At 45.1% G+C, this 21,871-nt stretch overlaps 1 protein-coding gene across 7 annotated transcripts in view; it reads right to left on the reverse strand.

Annotated features, from left to right (window-relative positions):
* Window positions 1-21,871, reverse strand: part of SZT2 (SZT2 subunit of KICSTOR complex) — a 61,278-nt gene that overhangs the window by 32,826 nt on the left and 6,581 nt on the right. For 4 of the 7 annotated variants that reach the window (XM_054666110.2, XM_054666108.2, XM_054666101.1 and 1 more), the window contains 6 exons: window positions 15,373-15,498; window positions 14,901-15,074; window positions 14,125-14,295; window positions 3,469-3,600; window positions 2,581-2,722; window positions 2,041-2,147 (listed from right to left, as the gene is read on the reverse strand). In XM_054666110.2, coding sequence (XP_054522085.1) covers window positions 2,041-2,147; window positions 2,581-2,722; window positions 3,469-3,600; window positions 14,125-14,295; window positions 14,901-15,074; window positions 15,373-15,498 — 852 coding nt within the window. Of the gene's footprint in view, window positions 1-2,040; window positions 2,148-2,580; window positions 2,723-3,468; window positions 3,601-12,181; window positions 12,333-14,124; window positions 14,296-14,900; window positions 15,075-15,372; window positions 15,499-21,871 lie in introns of those variants that run through there. The other 3 variants (XM_063802872.1, XM_054666115.1, XM_054666116.2) reach the window with 2 other exon arrangements.

Below are 21,871 nucleotides of genomic sequence, written 5' to 3' on the forward strand. Positions count from 1 at the left end.
GAAACCCCAACTACGATCACAGCCTCTATTCTTGGCCAGTGGTGCCCAGAGAAAACTGACAGTTGTGTAGGTTGGCACCACATCAAAACATATGACACCCAACTCAGCTAGTCCTTCAGGGCAGTCCTTAATACTGTTCCTTCTTCCCAACTCTGGCCTCTCTTCCTTACAGTACTCAGCTTCACCTTTTACTTCAGAGAGAAATCGGAGGCCCTTCGCAGACATCTTCACTTCTACTTTCTATTTTCAAAGAAAGAAACCACACTTCCCTGCTCCAAAAGAATCCCTCAATCTGTTTCTTAAGACAATGCCCTCCTGTCAATTTAGAGACTTTACTCCACCAGCCTCCTTTTTCCTTCCTTTATTTTCAAACTCTTCTTCACTACAGATCCTTAGAAACATGCTTAAGTCTCTAGCTTTAAAAACAAAACACAACACTTCTTTACCCTGTACTTCCCTCTGGTTACCATTCTCTCTCTTGCTCTGCTGTTTATCTCAACAGCCAAATTTCTTTTGTCAACACTTGTCCCTATTTCCTTCCTTCTATCCACTCTTCAATCCCCTCACCACCTCTTCACTAAAATGGCTCTGAAAAAGATCCCCGTGACCTCCTAATCACCAAATCCAAAGGGCACTTTTCATTCCTCATTTTACTTGATCTTTTTGCTACTTCTCACAGTGTAGTTACCATTGTGAGAAGCAGCAGAAAGATCAAGTAAAATTTTCTTCCAAAAATTCTGACCTTCTCTCACATCACAATCTTCTGGTTCCTGGCTGATTCTTCATTCCTTGCTGGGCCCTCTTCCTATGAAAGACCTTGAACACTGGTGCTCCCCAAAGTTCTTCCAGGACCCTCTTCTGTTCTCAATTACCATCTGTACCCTGATAAATCTTAAATCTCTACCTCTCAAGCAGTGTTTGTCTCCTGAATATCAGGATCTGTGTATTCAACTGCTACCTGCTACAAATAGCAGCCATTTCTTAAGTGATTATGTACAATGCTACATACTTTAAATGCATCTCACCTCCCAGTGAGATAAGTACTTTTACAATCTCCATTTACAAATGAATCTGACCTAGAGGTGAAGTGATGTGCCCAATGTCACACGGTTAGTAAGTGCAGTCAGGATTTAGACCAGCATGCCTAACTCCAAAGGTGATGTTCTTAACTGTCTGTGTTGAACCACAGGCACCTCGAACACAACATACACAAACTTGCATTCATCATCTTATCCTCACTCTACCACAACTGCTTCTCTTCCTTTTGCTCTGCTGCTACCCAGTCATCACTGGAGTCAAAAACTTGGAGACAACTTTAAGCCCTCTTCTCTCTCATCTCCTTACCCCCATCTTGCTAATCATGAAGTCAGGTTGACTCTGCCTCTTCATTTTTCTCAATCCTCTTACCCCTAATTTAAGCCCTGATCCTCTCTCACTGCAATTAGTAGCCTCCCCGACTTCCCCTCTGTCCTTCACCCAGCAGCAAGAGTGACCTTTATAAAACATAAACTCAACTAATGACTTTCCTTCTATCTATCTGCATCACCCACAGAATTATGCTTAACCTCATTAATAAAGCAGAACCAGATTTTCATGTTCTGGCCTGTGCCTACCCCTTCAGCCTTGTTTCCCATAGCTTTTTACCTCCTTCCCTACAGTCCATCAATCCAAATTAGCTGCAGTCCCTGACTATGCCTTTTCCCCCTTTGGTTAAGCTAGTTTGAGCGGGGTTTTCTGACCCTTGCACTCAAAACAATAATGACTAATCTACAAGGGGAGGTGGGACTGGAAATGACTGTCAGATTTCAAATTCTGCATTCTTTTTGCTTTAACAGCTATTTCCAAAATCCTAAGGAAAGAGGAAAAAAATAAGAGTCCTCTCCCATGATGCTACCTACCTTCTAGATATGACTCCTTCCCCCCATGTAACTAAGTAATTGACTTTACCTGGGAAATCACTGCCTGTAAGAAAGTAATCAGCCATCCCAACTTTGTGTGAGATATTCCATATCTCTCTCGTCCTTCCTAAAAAGTCCTCACCTGGACAAAGGAACAAGCCACAGTGCCACTGCGAAGCTGGTTCAGCAGTGTCTCACAGACAGCAACATCAGGTACACTGGTCACCCCATCCGTGATCACGATAATCCCTGGAGCAGGAAACACCAGATCAGACCTGGAGACACTGGCCAGACCAAACTCACAGGGAGGCACCCAACTGACAGGGTCCTGAACGGCTCAGTGTCTTCCCACCAATGTCGGCAGTTTCATAAACTGTGAAGTTTTATAAACTTCAAACACCTTTCCTTCTCCGTTACCCTCCTGCTTCTTCCTCTTGAATGCCAGATCATAACCTCCCCTAAGTGATATCCTTGGAGCTCTACTCCTTCTAGGGTCTCTGATGTTTGTCAGAGCCGAGGGTTCCTGATACACACTAATACAGACTTACATTTTGCAAACAAGGAAACAGATCCTCTTCCCTGGGGCCCACTGATTCCCTGGAACTGCTATCTTTGTTAGCAGTCAGCCCCACCCTTCCTGTATCCCTGCTTCCCCAGTCCCACCAATATTCCTTCTACTGACCTGCACTAGAGTTTGAGGGTAGTAACTGCAGCGCCAAGATGCCCTGACGAATCATACTGACCAGCCCAAGATCAGCTGTCACCATGGAGACGCCTACCTTCCGGCCCAGTAGGTCCCCTGAGTCTGGGGACTGGTCTTCTGCCTGCCCCAAGTTACAGAAAAGACAGAATGGGGCAGATGGCATTGCTGCCCCATCCACAGCAAAGCCAGAATTTATAGCCCAGCACTTCTCAGGCCAGACAGGCCGAATCCTGTGAGAACCTCAATTCCCCTACTATGCGGCTGAGTCTTGACTGTGCTTCCTCCCTGTGTGTGCTCAGATACTGAACCTCAGAGGTGAAGGGAGTTCAGCATCAGATGAAGCTTCAGACTGTACTGAAGTAGGGCTTCTCCATCTTTTGCCAAGAAGGGCCCCTTTCCACATTTTTCCATCACTGTTATGAAATATTTTATATCTCAATCAAATTACATGACCAGTCATCAGGCACACAGGACTGCCATTTGCCTGGCTACTTCTGGGGTACCCAAAGTGATGAGACAGGGAAGTCTAGTGGGCCTAGGCAGCTTTATCCCTGATTGTACAAAATGCTAACTAGAGGTCAAAGCCACGCATAATCACCTTCTCAGATCCACTGGAGGAGATCTGGGGCTAAAAAAAAATGCAAACAAATGGATTTCACATTTTTTCCCTGAAAGAATCTGTGTTTTGGGGAGTATATCTGAGTCCTGCTCCAACAGGGAGTGTGTCATGAGCATGCCTATCCTTGTCTCACTTTGCCCCAGCTCTTAGCCCTTTTTTGCCCTATTTGGACTATCCCTCCTCTCTGCCCTCTGTCCTTAGCTGCTCCTCTTTCTAAGTTGCCTCTGCCCACTTTCTCTCTTACATACCTGGCTCTGGGGATCGTACTGCTGCTGCAGCATGGTGGCCACCTTATCCTCAAAGAGGCAGAGCTGCTCATATATCTGCTGCAGGAACACCTCCCGCTGGGAAGGGTCCAAGAGGCAGCCCTGTACCAGCACCTAAGAAGCACAAGGGAAAGACTGAGACAGGACGGTCAGGGTGGCATAGACCACTACACTTCTGCTCTGTTTATTCTCCATAGCTCCATCTAGGCGATCCTGACTTCCTACCCAACCAGGGTCTAAGGTATGACTCCACAGCCAATTTCCCCCTTATCCAATCTCCATCAGTCCTCAGCCCAGGTCCCTAGTCATTAGTCATCTTTATCTGGGGTCACAACTTCCCTCTGCTTAGGGTCCTCCACACTGGGCTTCCCCAACCCCCCACATGGGGGCACTATAAGATCTTCTATTAATAGCTTCTTCTACCTTGGCCTACAGGATGTCTTATGAGCTGCCCCTCCTCAGCCCGGCAAAGCCTTTTTTATTCTCATACTTTTTAATGCTTTTTTATTTCTAAGCATACTGACCAGCCCAAGATCAGCTGTCACCATGGAGACTCCTACCTTCTGTACACACAGAGGCTATTCTGGACCTTTTCAATTTTACAAAAATTAGCTGTGCATGGTGGTGGGCACCTGTAATCCCAGCTACTTGGGAGGCAAGAGAATTGCTTAACCGGGACCTGGAAGGCGGAGGTTGCAGTGAGCAGAGATCACGCCACTGCACTCCAGCCTGGGCTACAGAGCGAGACTGTATAAAAAAAAAAATTTTTTTTTTAAATTTTTGTGGGTACATAGAAGGTGTATATATTTATGGAGCACATGAGATATTTTGATACAGGAATACAATGTATAACAATTAAATCATGGTAAATGGGGTATCCACCACTTCAAGTTTTTTTTTGTTTGTTTGTTTTTTTGAGACAGAGCCTTGCTCTGTCGCCCAGGCTAGAGTGCAGGTGCGATCTTGGCTCACTGCAACCTCCGCCTCCCGGGTTCAAGCAATTCTTGTGCCTCAGCCTTCCTCAGCTGGGATTACAGGCATGGGCCACCACACCCAGGTAATTTTTGTATTTTTAGTAGAGACGGGGTTTCACCATGTTGGCCAGGCTGGTCTCAAACTCCTGGCCTCAAGTGATCCACCCACCTCAGCCTCCCAAAGTGCTGGGATTACAGGCATGAGTCACCATGCCTACCCACCTCAGGCATTTATCCTATTTTTTGTGTTACAAACAATCCAATTTTACTCTTTTAGTTATTTTTAAATGTACAATAAATTACTGTTGACTGTAGTCAGTCTACTGTGCTATCAAGTACTAGATCTTATTCATTCTTTCTAACTCTATTTTTGTACCCATTAACCATCTCCCCTTCCACCTCCCCCAACTACCCTTCCCAGCCTTTGGTAACCATCGTTCCACTCTCCATCTTCATTAGTTCAATTGTTTTAATTTTTAGCTCTCACAAATAAATAACATGCCAAGTTTGTCTTTCTGTGCCTGGCTTATTTCACTTAACATAATGTCCTCCAGTTCCATCCATGTTGTTGCAAATGACAGGATCTCATTCTTTTTTATGGCTGAATAGTATTCCATTGTATATATGTACCACATTTTCTTTATCCATTCATCTGTCAATGAACACTCAGGCTGCTTCCAGATCTTGTCTATTGTGAATAGTGCTGTAATAAACATGGGAGTGCAGATATCTCTTCCATATACTGATTTCCTTTCTTTTGGGTATACACCTAGGAGGGAGGATTGCTAGATCATATGGTAGCTCTATTTTCAGTTTTGTTTTGTTTTGTTTTTTGTTTGAGATGGAGTCTTGCTCTGTCACCCAGGCTGGAGTGCAGTGGCACTATCTCGGCTCACTGCAATCTCTGCCTCCCAGATTCAAGCAATTCTCTGCCTCAGGCTCCCGAGTAGCTGGGATTACAGGCATCCGCCATCACACTCAGCTAATTTTTGTATTTTTAGTAAAGACGAGGTTTCACCATGTTGGCCAGGCTGGTCTCAAACTCCCACCTCGGCCTCCCAAAGTGCTGGGATTACAGGTATGAGGCACCGTGCCCAGCCTATTTTGTTTTTTGAGGAACCTCCAAACTGTTCTTCATAGTGGTTGTACTAATTTACATTTCTACCAAGAGTGCACAAGGTTACCTTTTCTCCACATCCTCACCAGCATTTGTTATTGCCTGTCTTTTGGATAAAAACCATTTTAACTGGGGTGAAATGATACCTCATTGCAGTTTTCATTTGCATTTCTCTGATGATCAATGATATTGAACACTTTTTCATATACCTGTTTGCCATATGTATGCCTTCTTTTGAGAAATGTCTATTGAGATCTTTTTTAAGATAAAAAAATCCCATTTTAAAATCAGATTATTGGATTTTTTTTTTCTTATAGAGTTGTTTGAGCTCCTTATATATTCTGGTAATTAATCCCTTGTCAGATGGGTGGTTTGCAAATATTTTCTCCCATTCTGTGGTTGTTTCCTCACTTTGTTTATTGTTTCCTTTGCTGTGCAGAAGCTTTTTAACTTGATGTGATCCTATTTGTCCATTTTTGCTTTGCACGCTTGTGCTTGCAGGGTATTATCAATAAATCTTTGAGCCAAGCACAGTGGTTCACATCTGTAATCCCAGCACTTTGGGAGGCCAAGATGGGAAGATCGCTTGAGCCCAGGAGCTAGAGACCAGCTTGGTAGAGACCTCATCTCTACAAAAAAACTAAAAATTAGCTGAGAGTGGTGAAATGCACCTGTGGTCTCAGCTACTCAGGAGTCTGAGGCAGGAGAATCACTTAAGCCCAAGAGATCAAGGCTGCAGTGAGCTGTGTTCACACCACTGCACTCCAGCCCAGGCAACACAGCGAGACCTTCTATGGAGAACACAGCCAGTACCAGAGTTTATGCAGAGCGTGGGTGAAGCTGTTGATCTCTTTACAATCTGCACAGCCTATTGTGAGTATTTCTGGGCAGGCAGTTCCTCGCCTGTTTCAGGAGAGGTTTACTGATTTGAGGCTTATATGTTAGGTCTTTGGTTTGGGTCTCATTTTAAGGGTTGTTTGGGGGCTGGGTGGTCGGCCTTACACGGGAAGCGGATAGACAGTGGATGAAGTCGCCGGGTGTGGTGGCTCACGCCTGTAATCCCAGCACTTTGGGAGGCCGAGGCGGGCAAATCATGATGTCAAGAGTTCAAGACCAGCCTGGCCAACATGGTAAAACCCTGTCTCTACTTAAAATACAAAACATTAGCTGGGCGTAGTGGCAGGTGCCTGTAATCCCAGCTACTCGGGAGGCTGAGGCAGGAGAATTGCTTGAACCCGGGAGACAGAGGTTGCAATGAACCAAGATCATGACACTGCACTCCACCCGAGGTGACAGAGTGAGACTCTGTCTCAAAAAAAAAAAAAAAAAAAAAAGATAGTGGATGAACTTTTCTGCTCTATCTTGTGGGCAGGTGATTTTGCTTTTGTTTTTGTTTTTCATTCTTCCCCCTCCACAAGCCAAAGTCATTTCACTTGGTTTCCACTGTGTGGACAGTGCTGGAGCTCAGCGCTTGATGGGGCTGGGTGAGCCCTAGGTTGCAGACATGGCAAAGCAGAGAAACTGTTCTTCTGGTTCCTGCCCAATCTCAAAGGGGCTAAAGCCCTTCCCAGGGAGGAGGGTGTTCAGGAGCCAGACTTTTGGAGAGGAGGCAGTTTCCAGTCTGCTGGGTGACTGTCATTCTGCATGTGTTCCCTGAGCTGGAAAGGGCTGGAAGCTTCATGCATGAACCATGGAGAAGTAGCCATCACCCCTGCCATGGGTAGAGGGCATCCTAACTGGGCCCCCTGGGTCAGGCTAGAGCCAACACTGCCAGCTGCCCCCTCTGGCCTGCTGGCAATGCCACAGGCGCCCAAGAAGATGGGGGATACCTGTGCCAGAAGCCAACCTGGTCTTCCCAAGGGGCAGTGCCCTCCATGAAGACAGAAGTGAGAGAATAAAGTTCCCTGTAGATCCTCTACTTTTGGGTTGTGTTTTTCAAATGCTGACATTTCAGAGGGGACCCTACAGAAACCCAGCTGGCTTCCCCCAAGGACTCCCCCTTTGCTGGGAGTGGATTTCCACATGTGCCTTTGATTTCATATAGATCAGGCTTTACAGTCACCAATTCAGCTGCCAGAGTCCCTGTACTGGGGGTTGGCATTTTCTACAGAAGAGGAATGGCCTCCCTCACCCTGCTCCCCACCCAGGCAGGGCAGCACAGGATCCAGCAACTCAGTGCTATCAAGATCCCCCCTAACCCCCAATATACCCCACCTCAGAGGCCTTGCCTGGGCAACCTCAAGCCCCCGTTCCTCGCCATACACTGATGCCTGGCAGCTATAGCAAACGACTCATGTTCTTTGTCAAAGGCCTGTAGTGAGATGATTTTGTTTCCTTTGTTTTGTGAGTTTAAAATTGAAATTAGTTATTTCCTTCTGCTTAACAGTATTAAATAGAGCAGGATATTGAGTTAATCTGCTAGATTAGACACAGAAAAGAAATCTTTGCCCAGTCCAGTGTCATGGAGCGTTTCTCCAATGCTTTCTTTTAGTAGTTTCATAGTTTGAGGTCTTAGATTTAAGTCTTTTTTGTTTGTTTGTTTTGAGACAGAGTCTTACTCTGTCGGCCAGGCTGGAGTGCAGTGGCGCGATCTTGGCTCACTGCAACCTCTGCTGCCCAGGTTCAAGAGATTCTCCTGCCTCAGCCTCCCGAGTAGCTGAGATTACAGGCACCTGCCACTGCACCCGGCTAGTTTTTTTGTAGTTTTTTAGTAGAGATGGGGTTTCACCATCTTGGCCAGGCTGGTCTTGAACTCCTGACCTCGTGATCCACCTGCCTTGGCCTCCCAAAGTGTTGGGATTACAGGTGTGAGCCACTGCGCCCGGCCAGATTTAAGTCTTTAATCCATTTTGATTTGATTTTTGTGAGATAGGAGTCTAGTTTCATTCTTCTGCATATGAATATCCAGTCTTCCCAGAACCATTTACTGAAGAGACTGTTCTTTCCCCAATGTATGTTCTTGGCATCTTTGTCAAAAATGAGTTCATTGTAGATATATGGCTTCTGGGTTCTCTATTCTGTTCCATTGGTCTATGTGTCTGTTTTTATGCAAGTACCATGCTGTTTTTGGTTACTATAGCTTTGTAGTATAATCTGAAGTCAGGTAATGTGATTCCTCCAGTTTTGTTTGTTTTGCTCAGAATAGCTTTGGCTATTCTGGGTCTTTTGTGGTTCCATATAAATTTTAGGATTGTTTTCTCTATTTCTATGAAGAATGTCATTGGTATTTTGATAGGAATTGTACTGAATCTGTAGACTGCTTTAGGCAGTGTGGGCATTTTAACAATACTGATTCTTCCAATCCATGAACATGGAATATCATTCCAATTTTTGGAGTCCACTTCAATTTCTCTCATCGATGTTTTATAGTTTTCATTGTAGAGACCTTTCACTTCTTTGGTTAAGTTAATTCCTAGGTATTTTATTTTAAACTATCGTAAATGGGATTACTTTCTTGATTTCTTCTTCACATTGTCTGCTGCTGACATACAGAAATGCTACTGATTTTCTGTATGTTGATTTTGTATCTTGCAACTTTATTGAATTTGTTTATCAGTTCTAATAGTTTTTTGGTGGAGCCATTAGGTTTTTCCAAATAAAAGATCATATCATCTGCAAACAAGGATAATTTGACTTATTTTCCAGTTTGGATGCCCTTTCTTTCTTTCTCTTGTCTGACTGTTCTAGGTAGACCTTCACTTTTCTCTCTTTTACGCTCAAAATCCTCTCCTTACCCCCCTAATGAATGCTCCTTCCTTCCCTTTACCCTCAGCAGATAACTCCTGCCCTGTGCCCTCTTCAAAGAGAAAGCAAGTCAGTCAATAGGAACGCCCTGCTTACCCTAAACTGGAGGGTACACTACTCTCTAACTCTCTGAAAGCACCCCCAAAGTCTACTGAAGGTTTACATCTGTGTCTTTGTTCTTCCTTTGAGGTGCTGAAGCAAGGATTCCTCTTCCTTCTCTTTTTCCCTGTAGCTAATCTGTCCATCTAATCTTGAGCCTTTTGTCTCTCTAATATCTTCATTCTTTCTCCATGGGCTCCTTTTCTTCTACTTCAAACATAAATAAGTATCCCCATCCTAAAATTGTATATAGACCCAGCAGTCCCTGCGGTGGCCCTCAGGATCTCACCCCTCTTTCCCCATCACACTCCTACAATCTGCCCCACATGCCCACTTCTCTCGGACCCTGACCCCATGGAACAACTACTTTTTTACTCCCTGTTCCCAACTGGATAAGTGGGTCGGGCAAGCCAGAAGAGGGAAAGTGGGACATTGTCTCACTCTACAGGCCCATGGGAAGGAAAACGAGCAGAACTGGAGCCATAAAAAGGTGAGAAAGATGTTCCTATTCATATTATTTAGAATAATGAAAACTGAGACAACTCAAGTGGCCAAGTAGGGGCTGGCTAAACATATGGTAAGATATGATGAAACAGTAAGTTAACAGGACATTAAAAATCACATTTTCAAAGAATATTTAGTGACATACAAGAATGCCCATACTATATGTTAAAAAAAAAAAAAAAAAAAAGCAGGACAGGCTAGGCACAGCAGCTCATGCCTGTAATCCCAGTACTTTGGGAGGCTGAGGTGGGAGGATCACTTGAAGTCAAGAGTTTGAGACCAGCCTGGACAACATAACAAGATCCTGTTTCTACAAAAAAATTTTAAACAATTAGTCAGGTATGGTGGCATGCACCTGCAGTCCTAGCTACTTGGCAGGCTGAGGTGGGAGATCACTTAAGCCCAGAAGTTGAAGGTTACATTGAGCTATGATCATGCCTCTGCACTCCAGCCTGGGCAACAGAGTGAGACCCTGTCTCTTAAACAAAACAAAAAACAGGACATAAAATCACGTGTCTAGAATGAGCCTCTCGATTCTCCCTTTCTCTTTGGGTAAAGAGATGGAAGTGAGGGAGGATAAAGACACACTCACAAAATTAGAAGAAAGTTCCATAAAATGTTAGAATTTAAGCCAGGAGTGGTGGCTCACGCCTGTAATCCCAGCACTTTGGGAGGCCGAGGCGGGCAGATCACAAGGTCAGGAGATCAAGACCATCCTGGCCAACACTGTGAAACCCCGTCTCTATTAAAAATACAAAAAATTAGCCGGGCGTGGTGGCGGGCGCCTGTAGTCCCAGCTACTCGGGAGGCTGAGGCAGGAGAATCACCTGAACCCAGGAGGTGGAGGTTGCAGTGAACCCAGATCATGCCACTGCACTCCAGCCTGGGTAACAGAGCAAGATTCTGTCTCAAAAAAAAAAAAAAAAAAAAAAGGTTAGAATTTAATACGATACCCAGAAACAACTACTGTTGTTTGCACAACTCCTGTTGTTTCTGGGTATTGTATTATAGATGAGTTTTGTTTTTTCTTTATATTTTAATGTATTTTTAAAATCTTTGTGGACATGTATTATATATGTGAATTAACTTTTTTCTTTTGAGACAGGTTCTCACTCTGTGGCCCAGGCTAGTCTCAAACTCCTGGCCTCAAATAATTCTTTCATCTCAGCCTCCCAAGTAGCTGGGATTACAGGCACGCACTGCTGTGCTGTGATTTAACAGGATATATCTTGTTTTTTTTTTTGGAGACAGAGTCTCACTCTGTTGCTCAGGTTGGAGTACAGTGGCGTGATCTTGGCTCATGGCAACCTCTGCCTCCCAGGTTCATGCAATTTTCATGACTCGGCCTCCCAAGCAGCGGGGATTACAGATATGCACCATCACGCCCAGCTAATTTTGTTGTTGTTGTTGTTGTATTTTTAGTAGACAGGGTTTTGCCACATTGGCCAGGCTGGTCTCAAACGCTTGGCCTCATGTGATTCACCTGCCTTGGCTTCCCAAAGTGCTAGGATTACAGGCATGAGCCACTGCGCCCAGCCAGGATACATCTTGAGGGAGCCACAGAGAAAATGAAAAGGCTGGCTCAGGGCGGCCAAGTGGCCCTGGGGCTTAACTGATGAAATCCTCTCCTTCCCTATAGCTGCTGTCCTTATTCAGGCTTCCTCCTCTCTCCCATGCTACAATAATCTTCGCCTATTCTCCCATCCAGACTTTGTCCCCAAATCCATCCTCCATATTAGCCACAAAATACTGTGATCTTCCCAATGTAGACATGTGATCCTGTTACTGTCTGTTTAAAATTTTCAATAGTTCTCCGCTACCTATGGCTAATTATTTTAATAGCTAACATTTACACATTCTGTATGTGGCAAGCACAGTTCTAAGTGCTTGACATGTATTAATTCAATCACCATATGATATAGGCAATGTTAATATCCCCTTTGGAAAAAGGTCACAGATGCACAGAAAGGTTAAGTAACTTGCTCAAGGACACACAACCAGTAAGTGGTACTGCCAGGAAGCAAACACAGGCAATGTGATTCCAGATCCAGTGCTCTTATCCTCCACACTGAACTCCCCCATAGAATAAAGCACAAAGTCCTTAGTGTCACATTCATGGCCTTTCATAACCAGCTCCCACTTATGTCTACAGTCTCCTCTTTACCATCCCTTTCCACATTCAAATTTTACTCTGTTGACACTGAATAATATGTAGTTCCCTAAAACACCTGTGATTGAGAGTACAGGTTCATAGTACCATGTATTTGCTTTTGCTGGTCCCTCTGTCAGAAAAGTCCATTTCCCCTTCTTTGAATGGTTAACCTCAATTCTTTCTTCAAAACTCAGTTCAAATGCTGCTTTGGGCCAGGCACAGTAGCTCATGCCTGTAATTCCAGCACTTTGGGAGGCTGAGGCAGGTGGATCACTTGAGGTCAGAAGTTCGAGGCCAGCCTGGCCAACATGGTGAAACCCTGTCTCTACCAAAAAAACAAAAAAAACAAAAATTAGCCGGGCGTGGTAGTGGGCACCTGTAATCCCAGCTACTTGAAAGGCTGAGGCAGGAGAATTGCTTGAACCCAGGAGGTGGAGGGTGCAGTGAGCCAAGGTTGCACCACTGCACTCTAGCCCGGGCAACAGAGCAAGACTCTGTCTCAAAAACATGAAAAACAAATGCTGCTTTGTCTGCTCTATTGTGGCCCTATGCTTGGTTGGGTGCTCCCTCTTGGTGCTCCCATAGCACCTGAGTCATCTTATCGGTGCCCTTATCACATTCAACTACAATTACCTCCCTTTAATATCTATCTCCCCCACTAAAATCTCAACTCCTCACATCAGGAGAAAGACAAGGTCTGATTCATCTGTGTCTTCAGGACCTGCTCAGGCCTGGTATAGCTCAGGCTTCATTAAGTGTTTGCCAACCTGAACCAAGTTTTGAGTGATTACCTAACATCCATGCTCTCCCTGCCTTGGCTATCAGTGCCTGCAAAACCTGGCCCTCATCTGGGGATGCAGCCCACAACTGATAGTCCTAACGGCTATACTAGGAAAGCACTTTAAACTAGGGCAGAGGGCTGGCAATCCCTGCCCTGGGATCCAGGTATGCACCAATTTTGTTGCTGTATGTTTCAGACCCTTAGATCATGTTCCCAATATCTTATCTCTCAAATCCAGTTTGATAGCTAAGGTGACAATGCAGCCATCACGGACAGTTTCAGGGAAAGCCTTTACCAATGAGTTAAGGGTAGTTAAAAGCAGATGAGGGGAAACTGGGCCAATGCTTATCTAAGTCATAAACAGATATTCCAGTCACAGACTTGGCCATTCTCCAAAAGGAGTGTCTTGTGATAGCCTCCTTGAGTGCTGGATAAGCCCTGTAATTATCTGTGTGGTCAGCATTATAACCAACAGTTCACATGGCCCTCAAAAAAAAAATGACCCACACTGGGCACGGTGGCTCACGCCTGTAATCCTAGCACTTTGGGAGGCCGAGGCGGGCAGATCACCTGAGGTCGGGAGTTTAAGACCAGCCTGGCCAACATGGCGAAACCCCGTCTCTACTAAAAATAAATAAATAAATAAATAAGCTGGGCCTGGTGGTGAGTGCCTATAATCCCAGTTACTTGGGAGGCTGAGGCAGGAGAATCGCTTGAACCCAGGAGGCGGAGGTTGCAGTGAGCCAAGATTGTGCCATTGCACTCCAGCCTGGGCAAAAAGAGCGAAACTCCGTCTCAAAAAAAGACAAGAACAAAAAATGACCCTCCTCTATCCTTGAAACCAATTACATTTCTGGGTTATTTGCTGTCTTTCAAAATCACAAAACTATTCCAAAAGACCATCTCCTAAGGGTAGTAGCCAGAGCCAGCGCATCAGCAAACCATCCAACAGAACTAAAGGAGAAGAGGGGAATGGAGAAAACAGACATCCAGTGGTCAGAATCAAAGAGATTTACAGGAGCAGTGAAAAAGGCAGGTGTCCAATCAACACCAACTGACCCGAAGTCTATAGGAAAGCCCTTTAAGTCCAGAGGAACTGGTTCTTCTCAAAGGGAGAGAGACTCATGAGGATGACTAGAAAACAGGTTCAAGAAGCCAGCAGAGCTTGGGACTTTGGGGACAAACAGCAGAGACAGGATAAGGACTTGGTCAGAGGACTAATAGAAATTTGGTCTGAGAGTACAAACTTGGAGAGATGATGCAATACCTGGTGGGACTGCAGTCCAATGATGGAGGAGTAGGCCTGGATAGTTACATAGATCTCAGGCTGGAAGTCGATGCAAGATCCAGGCACTCGGAAGGGCCGAAGCAGCCCGCCTAGGCAGCGGGACAGGGCATGGAAAACTTCATCAAACAAGATCTCCCCTGTGGAATCATCCTGAGGGCAGAGAAAGAGCACTCAAGGGGGTCCAAAGGCAGCCCTAACCAGAGGGCAGAAACATGCAGCTTCCATGGGTCAGTAGGACACTTAACTTATGGCTGATCGCACACCCAAATATAGTGCCACACATGGAACAGTTTCTGGGGTGTTTTTTGGAAACAAAAACAACAAAACCAGGGTCTTGCTTTGTTGCCCACGCTAGAGTGCAGTGGCCTGATCCCGGCTCACTGTAGCCTCGACCTCCTGGGCTCAAGCAATCCTCCCACCTCAGCCTCCCGAGTAGCTAGGACAGGTGCATGCCAGCATGCCTGGCTAATTTTTGTATTTTTTATAGAGAGGGAGTTTTGCCATGTGGCCCAGGCTAGTCTCGAACTCCTGAGCTCGAGCAATCAGCCCGCCTTGGCTTCCCAAAGCACTGGGATTGTAGGCATGAGTCACCACAGCTGGCCCAGTGCTGTTTTTAAACACCCATCATTCCTTTATAAGCCTGTCTTCTCTCCAAAATGGTAGGCTGGGACCATTTTTCACTTCCCCACAGGCCTCTCCCTCTCCTCACACCCCACCCCATCCTTTCTTCCCACAGTCTCCCTTCAATCCTTTACCACAATGCCAGTAGATGGGCTAAGGTCCAGCTCAATGACAAACCGATACTGCCAAGCCAAGAAGGTGACCCGGGTGGAAGGTACCAGGAGGAATGGCCTTGGGACCACTGGTTCATCTGGCTGCCACCCAGGGGGCAGGACACTGAGGACTTCCAATTCCTGTTCAGACTGAAGCTGAAAATTAGGATGGAAAGAAAAGGAAAGGATCAGGGAAGTATCCCTTTCTTCCCAGGACCTGCCTTCTATATCCCAAATGACACATCATTGGCTCTACCTCCCTCAATCTAACCGTATACTCTTCCTCTCACTCTCTGGAAAAATTATTTTTTAAAATTTCCATCATCTTGTAGGCAGTCCCTTGCCCTAACCAGACTTAAGAGTTAGTCTCCCACCCTGTCTGTTTCTAGCACTCTCCTAAAAAACAGATCCTTCTGGGCTGGCCCCTCACACCTTTCGTGTGTCTAGGCCTCACCAGCATCTCCTGGGGTGTGGCCTGCACAGTTTGGTGCAGATGACTGAGGAACCAAGCCAGGCGAACATTTCGGGAGATTCGATAATCCTTTTTCATTAACAGGAACACCTGCCCAGCTTCTTCCACCTGGGAACAAAGAGACATTAATACATCTTTAAAAAATGGCACCGAGTACCTGGAACACACAGATCACTGTGCAAATAATTTGCCCAAGGAACTCACCATCTATGAGAGGGAAAACAGCAGAAGTGAAAAGTTTACCCCAACCTCCATGCAAGGTGTTCCCAGGGAGTCAATTCTCAACTCTCTGTTCCTGTTTGCCCGATACAGACCTCCATATAGATGAAGTGACCTTTCCATATTGTTTCCACAAAGTTTATGTGAGTTTCACCTATAAACTATAAGCTTTTGAGGGCAGGGGCTGTGTCTGATTCTATTTTTGTGCCCCTGTGCTTGGCAAATTGCTACAAACAGAGCAAATACCAGGACAAGTCCCTAATACATTACATGAATGCCAGACAGTTACTCCTAACAAGTCTTGACAACAGCAGGCACTGAAGAAATTTTCACCGAAGGAATAGCAAGCCTTCCAAATACCTCAAAATCAAACCTCTGTGGGTCACAGTCCCCACCCCCGCACTTATCAGTTGTCAGCCCTCTAGTTCTTGCCTCCATTGCCTCATAGGTGGCCACTTCAACAATGCTCTAACAAGCATCGATTCCCTTGCCCATGTCCTTGTCCTTCCACTACACATGTCCTGTCAAATCTTATCTGGGGATGAATCTGACATTTTCCCTTATCCACACATATACTATGGCAGCTGCACTTGGACAGAAAGAAACTTGTCACCTTGCCAGCAGTGCCCACTCTAGCAGGCCTTTACCAGTCCTCTGAATTCTCCTGGCCAGCAGCCTTTCCTGTTCCCCACAGGAGGTTTTCCAATCTCTCAATCCCCTCCCAGCAGATAAACTTGCCCACAGTTCACTGAGGAAATAAAGGTCAATTGGTCTGAACTCCCCAATGTCTCTTGTGATTAATGCTTATCTGTCACATTCATTACTCCCTTTCTCTTGTCTGTCCTACACAAATGGCAAATTTCTCCTCCTGTGTCCCTGATTAATGAGGGAAAGAACACCAGGTGGCAAGAACTGAAGAGCAGGTAGTAGAGGAGAAATGAACAGAAGTTAATAACTACCTGTTGAGAAACATGATGTTGAAAGAAAGTGAAGAATTATTTTTTCCAAAATGGGGAAATATGCATGGAGAGAAGACTGAAAAAGCCCTGGAAAAGCAATAATGAAGAGTTTCTGATGTCAGAGAAAAGTGTGGAGAACAGATACAATGGCTGTGAAGTCGTAGTCTTTCTTCTGCTCCAAGACAGAAGGAAGGGGTAAAAAGATACAGAAAGAGGTACTGGAAAGTGATAAGGATGATAGCAGAAGGCAAGAAGGAGGAACTCACATTTATTGAGCATCTAAGATATATGCAAAAGTACTATGTAAAAGAAAAAAAAAGGGCCGGGCGCAGTGGCTCATGCCTGTAATCCCAGCACTTCAGGAGGCTGAGGCAGGTGGATCACCAGAGGTCAGGAGTTCGAGACCAGCCTGGCCAACATGGTGAAACCCCGTCTCTACTAAAAATACAAAAATTAGCTAGGCGTGGTGGCAGGCGCCTGTAATCCCAGCTACTTGGGAGGCTGAGGCAGGAGATCGCTTGAACCCAGGAGGCGGAGGTTGCAGTGAGCCGAGATCACACCACTGCACTCCATCCTGGGCGACAGAGTGAGACTCCATCCAAAAAAATACAATAAAATAAAAAGTAAGAAAAAAAAAGTACTCTGTAGAGGCCAAGTTCAAGAATTTCAGGTTCAGAAAGTCTGGGTTTGAATCCCAATTCATCCACTTATTAGCTGTGAGACAGTGGAAAGGTTGTATCACCTCTTTAAGCTTCAATGTCCTCCTTTGTAAAATAGAGATAATTCTAATACCAATCTAAAGTGCTGTTCTGTGGATCAAGGAATATCATGCATATGAAGTGCTCAGCACAATGCCTGGTAAGAGTAAAAGTTAACAATAACAGCTGGGCATTAACGGTTCAAGCCTATAACCCCAACACTTTGGGAGATTGAGGTGGGCAGGCCGTTTGCACCTAGGAGTTCAAGACCAGCCTGGGCAACACGATGAAACCTCAACTCTACTACTAAAAACACAAAAATTAGCCAGGCATAGTGGCTCGTGCCTGTAGTCCCAGCTACTCTGGAAGCTGAGATGGGAAGATCACCTGAGCCCAGGAGGTCGAGACTGTAGTGAGCCATGATGGCACCATGGCACTCCAGCCTGAGCAACAGAGCGTGACCCTGTCCAAAAAAAAAGTTAACTATTTATTACAGTTAACTATTACAACACTATACTAGGTTCGTTTTTTTTTTTTGAGACGGAGTTTTGCTTTTGTTGCCCAGGCTGGAGTGCAGTGGCACGATCTTGGCTCACTGCAACCTCCGCCTCCTGGGTTCAAGTGATTCTCCTGCCTAAGCCTCCCAAGTAGCTGGGATTACAGGCACCCGCCACCAAGCCCGGCTAATTTTTGTATTTTTAGTAGAGACTGGGTTTCATCATGTTGGCCAGGCTGGTCTGGAACTCCTGACCTTGGGTGATTCACCCGCCTTGGCCTTCCGAGGTGCTGGGATTACAGGCGTGAGCCACCACGCCTGGCCTATACAAGTTTTTTACATAAGTAAGCTCATTCAGTATTCACCACAAAACATTTAACAGGAGAAAACAGAGGTCCAAAAAGTTAAGTGATTCAACGTAAGTATTAAGTGTAGCCTCAGAAGTCAAACCAAGGCCTGGTGAGCTGCAAAAGCCCATCTACTGAGAGTGACAAATGGATAAAACTGAGGGCTTATGAGCAGAAGAGATTTTAAGTCATGAAAAGGAGCACAATGGGGGTAATGAGCAGAAAGGATGTTTTGACATAATCAGAAAGATAAAAAGAGAATTTAAATATCAATATGTTGCGCTTGCATATTATATTCTCTCTGTAACATCTAAAATCACATCTTGGGGCTAGGCACTGTGGCTCAGACTTGTAATCTCAGCACTTTGGGAGGCCAAAGCGGGCAAATAACTTAAGCCTAGGAGTTTGAGAACAGCCTGGGCAAATGGTGAAAGTCCATCTCTAAAAAAAAAAATACAAAAATTAGCTCGGCATGGTGGTGAGCACCTGTAGTCCTAGCTACTTGGGAGATTGAGGTGGGAGGATCGCTTAAGTCTGGGAGGTTGAGGCTGCAATGAGCTATGATCACACCACTGCACTCCAGCCTGGGCAAAACAGCAAGATTCTGTCTCAAAAAATAAATAAAAATAATAATAAAATGAAATTACACCTTGGGAGATACTACTCTCTGTTACACTGCTTTCCAACACTGTGTTGAGACAGGCCCTGGCTAGGATTTTGGATTCATCCTTTGAGTGAGTTTAAGCTACTAAAGGAATTCCACAAGACAGTAACATTATATCTGCATTAAAAAAAATTCCCTCTGGTGGCCGGGCACCATGGCTCACGTCTGTAATCCCAGCACTTTGGGAGGCCAAGGCAGGAGGTTCACGAGGTCAGGAGATCGAGACCATCCTGGCTAACACAGCGAAACCCCATCTCTACTAAAAATACAAAAAATTAGCTGGGTGTGGTGGCGGGTGCCTGTAGTCCCAGCTACTCAGGAGGCTGAGGCAGGAGAATGGCGTGAACCCGGGAGGCGGAGCTTGCAGTGAGTCGAGATCACGCCACTGCACTCCAGCCTAGCGAGACTCCGTCTCAAAAAAAAAAAAAAAAAATTCCCTCTGGCTACTGTGTGATTTAGAAAGCACCCCCCCACCGCAGACTAACAACTAGGGGAGATGACAGTGGCTTAGACTAGAGCTACTCAAAGTAGCCATTCTGTGAACTGTGTGAGACTGGGTCTTGATGAGATAATGCCAGGATGCAAAACCACCACTATCTTTCACGGTGAAAGTCTTATTATGGAAAACAAAAAGTCAGCTGAACTAAACAGTGAACTTAGTTGCATTTCAAGGGATCTTTAGGATAGGACAGAAAAGAATTGGTGATTAATTATAAGTCAGGACATAGGAGGAAAGTAACAAAAAGGAAGGTGTCAAGGATGATTAAAGTAGCATTGGAAACCAATATGCTGCAAAATGATTTTTTTCTTTTTTTTTTTTTTGAGACGGAGTCTCGCTCTGTCACCTAGGCTGGAGTGTAGTGGCGCGATCTCGGCTCACTGCAACTTCCGCCTCCTCAGTTCAAGCGATTCTCCCATCTCAGCCTCCTGAGTAGCTGGGACTACAGGGGCATGCCACCATGCCTGGCTATTTTTTGTATTTTTAATAGAGATGGTGGTTCACCATATTGGCCAGGCTGGTCTCGAACTCCTGACCTTGTGATCCGCCCGCCTCCACCTCCCAAAGTGCTGGGATTACAGGCGTGAGCCACCGCACCCAACCTACTGCAAAATGATTTCTAAGTTAGCTACAAAAAGTAGATAGTTATTCCTGACTACCACACCCCATCGAAAAGTCCCATCAAATTGTACACTCTTATTGCCATGCTCCTAAAAACAGAAAAGGGGTCTATTTATTGGCAAAGAAGGAAATCACAGCAATTACTCACCCTTTCTTTCTCTGATCCTTGGTTTTAGGGTGGGATACTAAACCAGGCAACCTCTCCTTCAGGTTTGACTTAGCTAGTGTGGGTGGGATATTATGTGTTGACTATGCTGGATACTGCCAAAGTTCTTATCTAAAAAAGCATGTACAAGAGACTTACTGGAGTTTTAAAAAAGAATTTTTTTGTTAAGGGATGGTTTGGGGCTCAGAGCATTATCAGAATAGGAAGGCTATCCTAATTCAGCAGTCATTTGTTTATCACTCTGTCTCCAGAGCCCAGTGCAGTGCCTGGCACATAGGATGTTCAATAACATTTCTCTAAATAAGTGAATTCGCTATGGTTTTTTCTCCCCACCACCACCTCTTCCCCTCTCGCTATATGTTCTAAGCACGGCAAACTGGACATTTAAAACTAATCATAATTAGTACAACTTTTCTCAAGATGAGATCATCTTAACACTAGTGTCAATACTACTTTCCTTTTGTTCTTTGGTACTAAATACTTTTTGTTTTCAAATGCCAGCCTGTTTCAGCTATGCAAGGAAAAACCAAGGAAAAGCGTTTTGGCCCACGTAAGGCCAGGGTTAAAAGGGGAAGAGCACATGTTTGTGGGTCAGCACTCTAAGGACAGAGTTGGGCACGTGGTCACCTCATCTTCTAGGACTAAAATCACGGCAAATCTAGGTTTAATAAATGAACCTTTCCATGACTGTCTGCACTAAGTTAGGGTCCTATGTTGGGCATTCACACAGCACTCTGTATTTTTTCTTCATGACACCTGCCAGAGTTTATAATTAAGAATTTGTAGGGGCCGGGCGTAGTGGCTCACACCTGTAATCCCAGCACTTTGGGAGGCCGGGGTGGGTGGATGACCTGAGGCCAGGAGCTTGAGACCAGCCTGGCCAATGTGGCGAAACCCCACCTCTACCAAAACATACAAAAATTAGCCGGGCATAGTGGAGCACATCTGTAGTCCCAGCTACTTAGGGGACCGAGGCAGGAGAATCGCTTGAACCCAGGAGGTGGAGGCTGCAGTGAGCCAAGATTGCACCACTGCACTCCAGCCTGGGCAACAGAGCAAGACTCCATCCATCTCTCCATCTCAAAAAAAAAGAATTTGTATACTTTAATGTTTGTTTCCTGTATAAGTCTGAAGATCCAGCGAGGTGGAGGCCATGTCTACATATTGTTTCTTTTCTTTTCTTTTTTTGAAATGGAGTCTCGCTCTGTCACCCAGGCTGGAGTGCAGCAGTGCCATCTTGGCTCACTGCAACCTCCGCCTCTTGGTTCAAGTGATTCTCTCGCCTCAGGCTCCTCAGTAGCTGGGACTATAAGCACGTGCCACCACACCCAGTTAATTTTTGTATTTTCAGTAGAGACAGGGTTTTGCCATGTTAGCCTGGTCTCGAACTTCTACCTCAGGTGATCCACCGGCCTCAGCCTCCCAAAGTGCTGGGATTACAGGTGTTAGCCACCACACCTGGCCTATACATTGTTTCTTGCTGTAACCCTAGAGCCTAGCACAGTGCCAAGACATACTAAGTGTTCTAATAATAACTGTTGAATACATGTATGAACAAGGAAAACTAATCTCACAAGCTGTATTTATTCTGTTTCCAGCTATTCTTAATTTGTTACCAATAATTTCTAATTTTTCACTCTTCTATCAACATGGTTTTTGTTGACGAAGAGTTCCTGTCCTTTATTCACTTCATCTTTCAATCATTTATGGACAAGGTAAGCTATTCTATTTTTGGAGTTTTTCCTTTGCTTCCACAAACATCGTTTTTACCACGTTTTCACTAGTATCTTCTTCTTTATTGTTCCTGGAACC

The sequence above is a fragment of the Pan troglodytes genome, chromosome 1 (assembly GCF_028858775.2).
Source record: "Pan troglodytes isolate AG18354 chromosome 1, NHGRI_mPanTro3-v2.0_pri, whole genome shotgun sequence".
NCBI lineage: Eukaryota > Metazoa > Chordata > Mammalia > Primates > Hominidae > Pan > Pan troglodytes.